This window comes from Quercus robur, chromosome 2 (genome assembly GCF_932294415.1).
Source record: "Quercus robur chromosome 2, dhQueRobu3.1, whole genome shotgun sequence".
Taxonomy (NCBI): domain Eukaryota; kingdom Viridiplantae; phylum Streptophyta; class Magnoliopsida; order Fagales; family Fagaceae; genus Quercus; species Quercus robur.
The window spans coordinates 1234161-1246738 of NC_065535.1; the positions used below are offsets into that span (position 1 = coordinate 1234161).

Below are 12578 nucleotides of genomic sequence, written 5' to 3' on the forward strand. Positions count from 1 at the left end.
TCCTCTGGAAACTTCTCTTAGGTAGTGGCACTGCCGTCCCTTCCTGGTGAAGGTGATTTTTAGTCCCTTGTGATAACAACGTTATCTCAAGGCTTGTGGTTTTTTTCTCAGGGGTCTGGGAAACACATAGGCTAGGTTCAAAACTCTATGACACCAGTAATGGAAGAAATTACAAAGCGCTGGAACTCGATCTCCCTGTCGGAAAAGGAAGGGATGGGTCTTCGTCTGAAAGAAGAGCAAGCTTCAACGGAGTTTGCCATTGCAGCGAGATTCCTAACAAAGCGCCCCCTCAACATTGAAGCAATTGCTAATACCTTCACTCCTCTGTGGAGAACAAAGTCAGGTTTTAAAATTAAGAATCTCGGCAACCACTTGATCCTCTTCTCCTTTGATAACATAGATGATGTTCAGAAAATCCTCAAATCAGAGCCTTGGAGCTTTGATAAGCACTTAATGGTGCTTACCTAGTATGAGAAAGACACCTCCCTTAACCCACTAGATCTAACACAGGTTCCGTTTTGGGTACAAGTGTATGATATTCCAGTTAGATTCAGAAATAGAGAAGTAGCAGAACAGATATGTGAACCCATAGGAGCCATCATTCATCCTCCAGATGCTCCTGACAGTGACGGTGGAAGCTTCATCAGAGTTAGAGTTCTTGTTGATATCTCCTTACCAATCTGCAGAGGTAGACTCATCACATTGGAAAATGGAAAGGAGCATTGGGTCTCGTTTAAATACGAGCGTCTTCCTAATTTGTGCTATTGGTGTGGGCTCCTCACCTATGGAGATAGAGATTGTAATAAATGGGTTGACAGTGAAGGATCTCTGCAAAACGAAGACCAACAATTTGGCCCCTGGCTCAGGGCCCCACCTTTCCAAGCTACCAGAAAGAATGTATTAAATGTGCCTGGATTTTTTGCTAAGAAAGACAAAGTAAACTCCATCCAAGTCTCTCTAGGTACGCTTTCTCAACTGCCCACGGTGTTCCCGGAAATGGTCTCGGTATCCACCCCTCCCCCTCTGTCAACATTAAATGTGAAAGACCCCATGAAGTCAAATCTTGAAAATTCAGAGATCTCCCAGGCCACATCATTTTCAAAACTTAAACCCACTGGGTTGGTTCCCCCCAATTCAGAATTTGAGCATCTGATCCAAGAGATTGACCACGAAATATCACGTTATGACCATAAGGAGGCCCTTCATATGGAGAGTACTGGGCCTACCTCAAATTTGGACCCAAATCCAGACTCTAACACGTCATCCCCCAAACCCACTAAAACCTCCCCTCTTCAAGACATAACTAATCTGAATAGGGCCTCCCCTCCACCCCGAGCCCATGATGAAAAAAAATGGGTCCGAATGCAAAGGCCCACAACTCATAAGGAAGAAAATTCTCTGGGTGTATCGCTGGGAAAACGAAATCACTTTGTAACAAAGGAAGAACTTGCCCCTTCCAAACGCAGAGCTCATCAAGACTCCTTACAAGATGAGAACCATTCTTCAATGGCGGCGGCTGCTCTCCAGCCCTGCCGAACCAAATGAGTTGGCTCTGCTGGAACGTACGCGGGCTTGCGAACCGGCGTACCGTTCGTGAACTCGGATCATTAGTTTGAGCGCAAGATCCCAATACTCTTTTCTTGGCTGAGACTTGGGCAGGTGAAGTTCGTTTGAAAAGGCTTTGTAGGGAACTTTTGTTTGATTGTTTTTGGATTGTTCCCCAAGTGAATAAAACAGGTTGTTTAGCTCTCTTTTGGAAAAAATCAGTGCACATAGAGGTAACCTCCTCCTCCCCCAACCATGTTGATACCATAGTTGGTCGTAACCCAGATTCACAATGGCGTTTTACTGGTATTTATGGCTTTGCGGAAGCAGCTCGAAAACCTGAAACTTGGTCTCGTATCAGGTCTCTCCATTGTAATGGTTCCCTTCACTGGCTGTGTGCAGGGGACTTCAATGAAATTTTATGGTCCCATGAAAAGTTGGGTCTTGGGCCGAGACAGGAAGGGAGTATGAGGGCTTTTAAGGATGTTCTGGATGAATGTGGGCTCAAAGACCTGGGTTATGTGGGTGATAAGTTTACTTGGAAAGGTAAAAGATAGGGAGGTATGGTGTTTGAAAGGCTTGACAGAGCAGTAGCTGATAATCAGTGGTTCTTCCTTAACCCTGGCTCCTCAGTTCACCATCTCCAAACTCATGAATCGGATCACAAACCTTTAATCATCAACCCGGAGGGCATTAATCCAAAACTGACGAGGCCTTTCAAGTTTGAAAAAATGTGGCTAAGTGATGGGGGCTGCACCAAGACAGTGAAGGAAGCATGGGGTCAAGCCTGTCCCGAAGCCTCAATGTCTCTGGTAGCTGGCAAACTCAAAAACTGCGGTGAGAAACTCATCTCTTGGAGTCGGCAATCTTTTGGTAGCATCAAAAAATCTATCGATATAAAAACTAAGAGACTGAACAGAGCCGAATTAGAGGATGCAAAAGGAAATGATAATGCTGACTTAATTCAGTCGTTGCAGGCAGAGCTCAATGCTCTTCTGGATAAAGAAAGCCAAATGTGGTACCAAAGATCCAGAGCCCTTTTTTTGAAGGAAGGTGACCGTAATACAAGATACTTCCACAGTAAAGCCTCCCAGAGGTTTAGAAGAAACAGAATTTTGGGCTTAAGAAATGAGGCAAATGTTTGGTGCTCGGATGACTCCCAGATTAAAGAGATTGCTACTCAGTATTACCAAGCTCTGTTCTCCTTATCCCATCCCACTGAACTTGATGTTGTTTTGGAGGCAATCCGGCCTTCAGTCACTGAGGATATGAATGTCCTTCTTATTAGACCGTTCGAGAAAGAGGAAGTAGTGAAAGCCATCAATCAAATGGAGCCCATCACAGCCCCCTGCCAGGACGGTATGCCCCCTATTTTCTATCAATCCTTTTGGTCTTTTATTGGTGATGAAGTATGCTTTGCTGTATTAGACTGTTTAAATAATTGCAAGATTCCTGAAGAGATTAATCATACCAATATTACCTTGATCCCTAAAGTCAAATCTCCAGAAAATATTACTGAATTCAGGCCAATCTGCCTATGCAACGTGATCTATAAGATAATATCTAAAGTCCTAGCTAACAGACTCAAGGTTGTGTTGCCGGCTGTAGTATCAGAAAACCAAAGTGCTTTCCAAGCGGGCCGGGTCATCACCAACAATGTTCTCATGGCCTTTGAAACCCTTCACTATATGAAAAACCACCAATCCGGTAAGTCTGGGTTCATGGCATTGAAGTTGGACATGAGTAAGGCCTACGATCGCGTGGAATGGTCATATCTTGAGAGGATTATGAAAAGAATGGGCTTTGATGATAAATGGGTGGCTCTAATTATGGAGTGCATTACCTCGGTGAGCTACTCCATTCTTATTAACGGGGAACCTACAAGAGTGATTCACCCTTCGAGAGGCATAAGACAAGGGGACCCGCTCTCCCCCTATCTATTTCTCCTATGCACGGAGGGTCTTCACAGGTTATTACACCAAGCAGAAACTTCAGGTCATATCCGTGGGGTCTCCATCTGCAAGAATGGACCAAGGCTCACTCACTTGTTTTTTGCCGATGATAGCCTAATTTTCTGCCGTGCCTCCATGCAAGAATGTCAAACAATTCAATCTCTCCTTGCTTGCTACGAGAAAGCTTCGGGACAGCTACTGAATATGCACAAAACGAGCCTCTTCTTCAGTAAATCTACCCCCCCGGACACCCTTAATCAAATCAAAGCCTCACTCGGAGTCCAAGAAGTAAAGCAATGCGAAAAATACTTGGGGCTTCCTACTTTAATAGGAAAAAAAAAAGAAAGCTAGTTTCAGATACATTAAGGAAAAAGTTTGGGCTAAACTCCAAAGGTGGAAAGAGCAACTCCTCTCCCAAGCGGGACGTGAAGTTCTTCTCAAAGCTGTCATCCAAGCGATTCCAACTTATGCCATGAGTTGCTTCAAGCTCCCCGTCACCCTTTGCAATGAGATAGAATCACTAATTAAGAAATTCTGGTGGGGTCAACGAGGTGAGCAAAGGAAAATCCATTGGGCAAAATGGAGCAACCTCTATAAACCTAAGAGCTTAAGAGGCATGGGGTTTAGAGATCTTCAAAAATTTAATGATGCGATGCTAACGAAACAAGTGTGGCGCTTGATGACAAATGAGGACTGCCTTTTCTACAAGTTCTTCAAGTCAAAATTCTTCCCAACGGGTAGCATTATGGAGGCGAAAGAAGGAAGTGGTTCCTTCGCTTGGAAGAGCATCCTTAAGGGCAGGAGGATTATCCAAAAGGGCATGCTTTGGAGAGTGGGTAATGGCTCATCTATTCGGATTTTCCATGATAATTGGCCGCCGGATCCCAGCTGGAAGAAAGTCCTTTCTACTCCTTTCCTTTTGGACAGTAATGCAAAGGTATCAAGCCTCATTGATAGGGAGAGACATAGCTGGTCCCTTGAGACAATTGACTCTAACTTCCTTCCTCAGGAAGCTTCCATAGTCAAGTCCATTCCCCCCAGTTTGAGCGATTGTTTGGATTTGATAATTTGGCCGATGAATAGTGAGGGGGTATACTCTGTAAGATCAGGTTACCATCTCCTACTGGACATGGAACTGAATGAGCAGCCTAGGCCCTCGGATCTCTCCACTTCAAAAAGACTATGGAAGGGCATATGGAATTTAAAGGTCCCTAATAGAGTGAAGAATTTAATTTGGCGGGCAGCATCGGACTCACTACCTTCGAAGTCAAACCTTAGCAAGCGGAAAATTCCAATTGATACAACATGTTCACTGTGCGGTTTGGTTCCTGAAACATCACTTCATGCCATCTGGTCGTGTCCTTCCCTACTGCAGATTTGGAATACTCACTTTGCCTGGTTGATGAAAGACTCGGGTAAGGCTTCAAACTTTCCAGATGTATGGCAACAATGTGAAGAGAAGAACGGCCATCTGGAGCTGCTTGCCATGACAGTTCATCAAATTTGGACTAGGCGAAACAAGCATCGTGTGGGTGACAATGTCGCTCCGTTGGTTATGATCAATCATCTAGCAGCAACTTGCCTTCAGGATTTCCAACAGTCCTGCCTTAACCCTCCAAAAGCTCCCTCTCATCCAAAAGTCTCAAAATGGTTGCCTCCCCCTCCAAATTGGGTGAAAGTCAATTTTGACGGTGCAACCTTCAGTATCACCAACTCCGCAGGCTTGGGAGCGATAATTCAGAATGACTTGGGTCTAGTCATGGCTGCCTTTACACAACCTATTCCACTGCCTACCTCTGTAGAGATGGTGGAAGTGTTGGCGGCTCGGGGTGCCCTTTGCTTCGCTAAGGACCTCGGCTTTAACAAAGTAATTCTGGAAGGAGACTCAGAGATTATCATAAAAGCTCTCAATTCTGGTAGTCCTTCTTCTTCCAGCTTCGGTCACATCATCAAGGATATTAAGGTGCTGGCCTCATCGTTTAGGAATGTGCTCTTCAGCCATACTCGAAGACAAGGCAATAGAGTTGCTCATGAAATGGCCAAGTTGGCTTGTAATTTTGTACAGTTTCAATCCTGGATGAAGGATGTTCCTCCAGGAGTGTTTGATGTATATGTTCCTGAAGTTATTAAATGATACTTCTCCCCTCTATTTCGAGGGTGATTTCTCAAAAAAAAATCTTATTATTACTTTTTTTTAAAGAGAATTTTAACATATGGTATTCGCTCGCACTTTAACTAATAATAGCTTTTTATCATTAAATTAAGTAAAGATTGAATTCAGATTTTTTATTCAACCATTAGAAACTTTACCAGTTAAACTAACTAAAACTTATGATGATTACTATCTATCATTATATTAGTGATGTTCTTTTGGTGTAGTATAAAAATCATTTAGCTCACTTGGCACAAAAATTGAAAAAACTTAAATTAAATGCGACATGTAATGTAAAATTAAACTCTAATTTTTTTTAGAATATTAAGTATTTTAACACAGATACATTGAATTAATTAAAAGATAATTTTTACACTAAATTAACTCATTTGGCAAAAAATTCAAAAGCTTAGATTAGATAGGACATGTGACACAAAATTAAACTCTAATTGGATTTTCTCTCAACTTTGCCTATTAATATATATATATATATATATATATATATATATATGAAGTTCTTTTGGTGTAGATAAAATTTCAAACATAAGTTTATACCATGATAAAAATAAATAAATAAATAAAAACCCTTTACTTATTGAATTAACTATTAAAAATGTCTTTACATTAAATGATTTGTCATTTTGATGATGTACTACCTTATACCTTAGGAAAAATCTCTTATGTGCCAGGTGCATGAGACCACTGTCTCATTGACAGGTGGGTCCTACACATGTGGGGCCCACCTGTCAATGAGAGAGTGGTCTCATGCACCTACCTCTATACATTATTAGTTGAACTTTTGAATGATGTCAATCTCAAATATAAGATTCATATTAAAACTTATCCTATTTTTAATCACTTTGAAAGATATTTGTATGGTCATCGGTCCACTAGCCCATTGTTTTGTGGCCCATGAGTCGTGGATCGAATAAAGGGCATTTAGTGGGCCCAATGCACACTGCTTGGCCCAAGGTAACCGTGAACTATTTCAACCTTAGGATCCAGTGTTGCTTGGAGCCCGTTCTAAGGTATCTTGGTAATGCCTTGGAGGAGGTCGCCTACTGAACAACATCCGGAATCTATTGCGAGTTCCAAAACTAACACATCTATTCCCATAGTGAGACCTTCTTTGTGTTAGGAATAATCCCAAAGGGCTCCACTTACACGAAAAACCACCTAACATAATCATAACAAACCACTAAGAAAGCCTATAAATAAAGGAGGAGGAGAAGAAAGAGGGGTTGGACATTTATGGGTGAGATATCAGAAAATAAGAGAGAAAACTAAGAAAGAGGAGAGAAAAAGAGAGAGCTTGTTCAGGGATTTCAGAATTTCAGAATTTCTGCTAAATCTACTGAATTTGTTCTTTGATGGTTGAACTGCTATGTGGAATCCTTACCATATGTGACATATGTAGGTTTTGTTCTTGAGTTGTTGTCAAAGCTTGATTTTATGTTCCTTACTCTAATGGCGGGGTTGCAAATTCATCCTCCCTCCCCCCTTTCCAACCCTCCACTTTCTCTATTTTTTAGGTGCTTGTTTCAATGTTTTGTCTATCTTACTTGTCTTGTCTATTTCAGGTTCTTGAAAAAATCAGGCCCTAACTAGTAGGGGCAGTTGGTGGATCTCTTGAACTGGTGGCAATTAAGGAACCAATAGTCAAAGTAAGGATAATAGGACCAGCTGTAGGAGTGATGATTGTTCGTGTTGCTGTTACATAGAAACTGCGAGAGAAAATTCCAGCAATCGCAGTAGTTCAACATTTGTAAAATCCCAAGGAGAAACCAAAAAAAAAAAAAAAAAATCCTATTGCTTGCAATTTTTTATCACAGCATCTTGCAAGTAAAGAAGCATCTATACAACTTTGTAAAACTTTTGTGATAGTTTCTTATAATTTGTACAGTTTAATATTTAGTGGGCTAACAAAGTTGAGAAAATTCTTGTTAATGGAAATTTTGGTTGCTGAAGAAATTGTTAGCCATTTCCATGTTCAAACTTTAAATGTTCAATTTGTTTTGGCTATTTAGTATCTGAGCTTGATTTTGGTTCAACCAAAAGGATGATTGGTGTGTGAGGAGTTATTTGGAAATATATTGTCCAAAAATGTGTGGTAGATCCAGGATTTGTGATATATCGAAAATTAAGACCTGTAAACAAGACTTTGTCAGACTTTCATGGCATGTCAACACTATAATAGAGGTTGTGTGTGCTTCCTCCATCCCCAAAACAAATACAAGCAAAAGAAATATGCAAATTTTGGTTTTGCAAATTGTAATGGGTAGTGAGTGAGTGAGATTAAAAACTGAGACAGAGAGGAAGAGTGTGAGAGCGAGATTGAGAGTGAGAGGGAGAGTGTGAGAGGGAGATTGAGAGCGAGAGGGAGATTGAGAGTTAGACTGAGTGAGATTAAAAACTGAGACAAAGAGGGGGTTAAATTTACATAGTACTCTAGTTCTATGAACTCGAGTTTGATGGTTAAGTAACCGATTTGGACTCGAGTTCTATGAAAACAAGTAGGGTGGAGTAAAGTACTTGAGCCAGACTTGTGTTTAAGGAGCTCGGTTACTGTGTATGTAAATAGCACAGTACTCAAGTGCAAGAAACTCGAGTTTACTCAACACAGAACTCAAGTTTAGCACCATCAAGTTTCAGGTGGCATTTTTAATGTGCAAAATTTCAACTTAGCCAATGCTAGGGGTGTGTAGAAAATCCGCTAACCCAACCTGCCGGGTTGGATCGGTTTTTAGGGCTTGGTGGATTGGGTTGGGTTACAAAAATTTTTTTATAGTAGGTCGAGTTGGGTTTGGATCATAAAATTACAAATCCACCAAACCCGACCTGACTCATTCATATTTTAATATATATTTAATAAATTTTTTTAAAAAAAAACCAGCTGTAGAGCACTTTCTCAGTTCCTACTATTATATATTATATAAAATCTTATTAGTTCTTTTAATATATATTTAAATAAATTATATAATTAATAATAAAAAATTTTAAAAATATTTTTTTTATAACTAAGTTAGGAATTCATGTATATTTTGTTTATAAGTGAATTAGAATACTAGTTCATTTATATTTTGTTTATCAACTCAGTTAGATACTTAGACATATTTTGTTTACAAATGAGTTGAAATATTAGTTTATATATTAATGTATATTTATCAACTCAGGTGGCAAGTGTGATACATTTTTTTTTCTGCTAAATTTAATAATAATAGTAATAAAAAAAATTGTCCAACTCATGGGTTCAACCCAACATGGTGGGTTGGGTCAAAAAATTCCCCTAACCCGACTCTTGCATACCCCTAGCCAGTGCCACGCTGACAAACTTACTAGGAACTTGAGTTCACTGAACTCGAGCACTATTTAAAACTCGATTTTATTAAGTTCAAGTATTGAAAAAGTGATAGATTATTAAATATTTTCGAAACAGTACTAGATTGCCACAAAGTTTATAAAAACGTGGTATTTGGCTATTTTCACTAACCAAAAAGGCTAAAATTTGAGACAACAATACCATACAAAGTTACAAACTAATTACGAGAGTAATTTCTATGTGCACTGAACTGCCTAGCTGGTGGGTTTAATCATAATTTTCTAACTAATGCCACCATCCTGGCCTTTCTTGCCCAAAGAAACACGGTGGCTGCTCCCTTTTAGCAATAATGAACGAAGATGAACAATCTGTCATAAATCAAAAAAGTTTTTTTAAAAGCAAAATCCATTGAATTTGACAAATCAGAGCAATAGTGCATGGGACTTCAGTTTAGAACACCTTTCTAAGGACTCCTTTGGTGAAAAAACTTCAGGTTCTCAATCTTCAATCCTTGTGTTAAAAGTGAAACTTGGAAATACTGTTGCCACACTCAGATCCCTGGAGTATGTTACAAATATTAACAAGCACAGTCAGTATAAGATTTCTGGAATCAACAAAATAGTTGGGCAGGCACATAGATTCAAAGAGGAGTAAATGAATTAATTGGGGGACAGAAATATAATGTAAAGACGTGGATACATCAAATAAGGTAGTGTGATGTTCTTCAAGAGGTTTGGGTTTCTAAGAACAAAATCCTTCCATTCTTCGGTATTGATTCTATCATCCTTGTCAGCATCAGCATCTGCAGATGTCTGCAAGAGTGATCTTATGAGTACTAGTGTGTTCCAAACAATGACATAAGTTAGAATAATCAAATTTAGATAAATTCTTACACTGTCCATGATAGCCTCAAGAAGATCATCTGACAATGTTATACCAGATTCCATTAAAATGACAAGTACCATTTGCTTAACCTGATATCAACCAAAGGCTGCCTTTAGCTAAAAGAACCTTTGGGGAACATAAAATGGCTTAGGCATTAGTCTTTGAAAAAAATTGCTATAGAACCAAAGACTACAAAGTATACTTACTTCTTCTCGCTCTATAAACCCAGTTTGTCTCAGATCATACAGTCTGAATGTGCAAGAACTCAACAAGAAACACAGATTGATGGACCCATGAATTGCAGTGTCTCTTGAACACTTACAATCAATTTTTTCTTCCATGGGAGCATTGGGATGGAAGACACTGAGTGCATGGACAAATTCGTCAAATTCAATGACACCATTTTTCTTTTCATCAAAAAGATCAAAAGCCTAGAAGAGCACAAGTAATAGTTGAATATATTTTAGAGAGAGAAACTAATATTCACACGTAAAATCTCTTTTGTCCGGGGCTTACAGTAAAGCAATAGACAAACTCTTTATCAGTAACAAGGGAAACTTGTTTTCTTATAAAAGTTTTTTTTTTTTTTTCAATGTTGCTTTTATTCCACTACAAACTATTACTATAGTTCAATTGTTGAATTGTTACTGCTATCATAGTTTAATTCGACCAAGCAATAAATTTGAAGCAAAATGCTCACAACAGAAGGGGAAGATGGTAGAAGAAAAAGATAAAAGTTGTTACAGTCCATTTACCCTGTCCAGAAAGAGATTTTCACCGCTTGGAGTTTTGAACAGTGCTAAATGAAGCTCTTCCTACAAGATAACAAACATAAATTATAACTATATACAACTATTGATTAAAATTAAACCTAAACCTTGTGAATATATATGTGATCAATGTTAATGTGTCCATAAACTATCAATCAATACCACTGCATACTCAAATTGGGAGATGATCATGTATATAAGTTTTAAGTGCCAATTGATTATGTATGCCCTTTCTGCTTCTTCTTCTTTTCTTTTTTTTTTTCTTTTTTTCTCATAAAAAATAAGTTCACATCATCAGCCAAACCTAAATTTTTTTGGATAGATTTGTCTCACTGACTCAAGAAACACTAAACCAAATCCTCCTCTAAACCAAGCCTTAACCCCCCACCAACCCAATAAAAGTCCAATCTGAAGTATTAATTTCAATTTTCATAACTTGGTCATCCTAATTATACCATGTATCACTGAACTTGTCAACTAATTACTCATGAAAAGGGAAAAACCATACTACCTCTCCATTTAGACAACAATAAGTTTTATTTTCATCCAAAAAACACAAACACTAGTAATATGTGAACTTCCAAGCTTAAATACTCATCTTAAACAAAAAGTAACTTATGGCAATCACTGGCCAAATGAAGGAAGAAAAAATAAAAAAAGAATCCATGAAATGCATCATCCAGCAAAAAATAACACAACCAGACCAATTCCCAACCATCAAAATCTATTTACCTTTTGAATCAACCCATCGTCAATAATTGAACTACTCAACTTCTTAAACAGCTTGTATAATGCCTCAACTTCATTCACAGCAACTGCATCATTAAGAGCATATGCATTAGCTCATATAAAATAACATAAAGCCAAAAATATAGTCAAAAAAGCCCAAAAATCACCCACACGAAATTATAAACTAGTTATGCTAATGCTTTTGCAAATATACAAGTTACTGTAGTAGTTTATGCAAAATAAATTTTTATTATTTCTTTATATTTTTTGACGATGAAGAAAGATGTTAGATGGTGATTATTATATGTAAAGAAAGAGAAACAATTAAAAATTTTAAGATAATTAATATTATAATGAAATAGAATATACTTTTTTTGGCAAACACGAAAAAGTATAGTACAAATCATGTGAGTATATACAGAAGGGTAAATTCTAAACTAATAGACATGTTAAATTATCTAAACAAGTAGTAGCATCTAAAAATAACATAGACCACTCAATGAGTTGGAAGAACTTTCAAAAAGCGCTTACAGATGGTTTCGTTGGCTAAGCGAGCTATCTCTTCAAAGCGGTTCCCGCAATTCTGGAGGCGTGGTGGCCTGCACTCGAAGCAACCCTTGAAAGCAAATATCAAACACTCAAATATGGCTATAAGCGGTACAAACGCCACACAGACACGCTCACATATTGTCAAAGAACTCGATCCCTGTACAATAAACAAAACACATCATTCGTATATATTATTGCATGAAAAACAGTAAGCCACCCCTAACAATGTTTGTTTAGATACAACTAAAATTGAAAATTGAAAAACACTGTAACAAAATAATTTTTAAATATGTGAATAGTATCGTGGGACCCATTTTTAATGAAAAAGTTACTGTTTGTGGTCTTGTGATCAGTGCACGGGACCTACTGATTTACTGAAAAAGTGAGAAAAGTCAAACTTTGCAGCTACTGTTTATGAACAGTGCATGAATAGTAGCCATAAGTCTTACAAACGCGTGCAAAAAAAAAAAATGCCAGACGCAGACGCATCGGGTTTTTCAATCCTGTCCAAACGTAACCTAAAACCAACGACGAAAGTGTTGGAAAATATGACTAAATAAACAAGTTTTGATTCAATAATACAAACCCTAAAAAATTAGCAATGACAAAAATAAATAGATAGAGTTAAAAGGATCTCACAAATTATAGAATCACGCAAAATGTGTTGTCTTTAAAGG

The 12578-nt window shown here is 38.3% G+C and overlaps 1 protein-coding gene across 1 annotated transcript; it reads right to left on the reverse strand.

The window, feature by feature from the left end:
• Window positions 1–9433: 9433 nt before the first annotated feature.
• Window positions 9434–12067, reverse strand: LOC126716159 (calcineurin B-like protein 9; the record flags this gene model as incomplete). The annotated part of the gene is made up of 8 exons (XM_050417190.1): window positions 9434–9526; window positions 9668–9780; window positions 9862–9942; window positions 10060–10117; window positions 10172–10284; window positions 10609–10668; window positions 11356–11438; window positions 11884–12067. Coding segments are annotated over 8 exons (753 nt in total), but the record flags the coding sequence as incomplete, so codon positions are not given.
• Window positions 12068–12578: the final 511 nt, after the last annotated feature.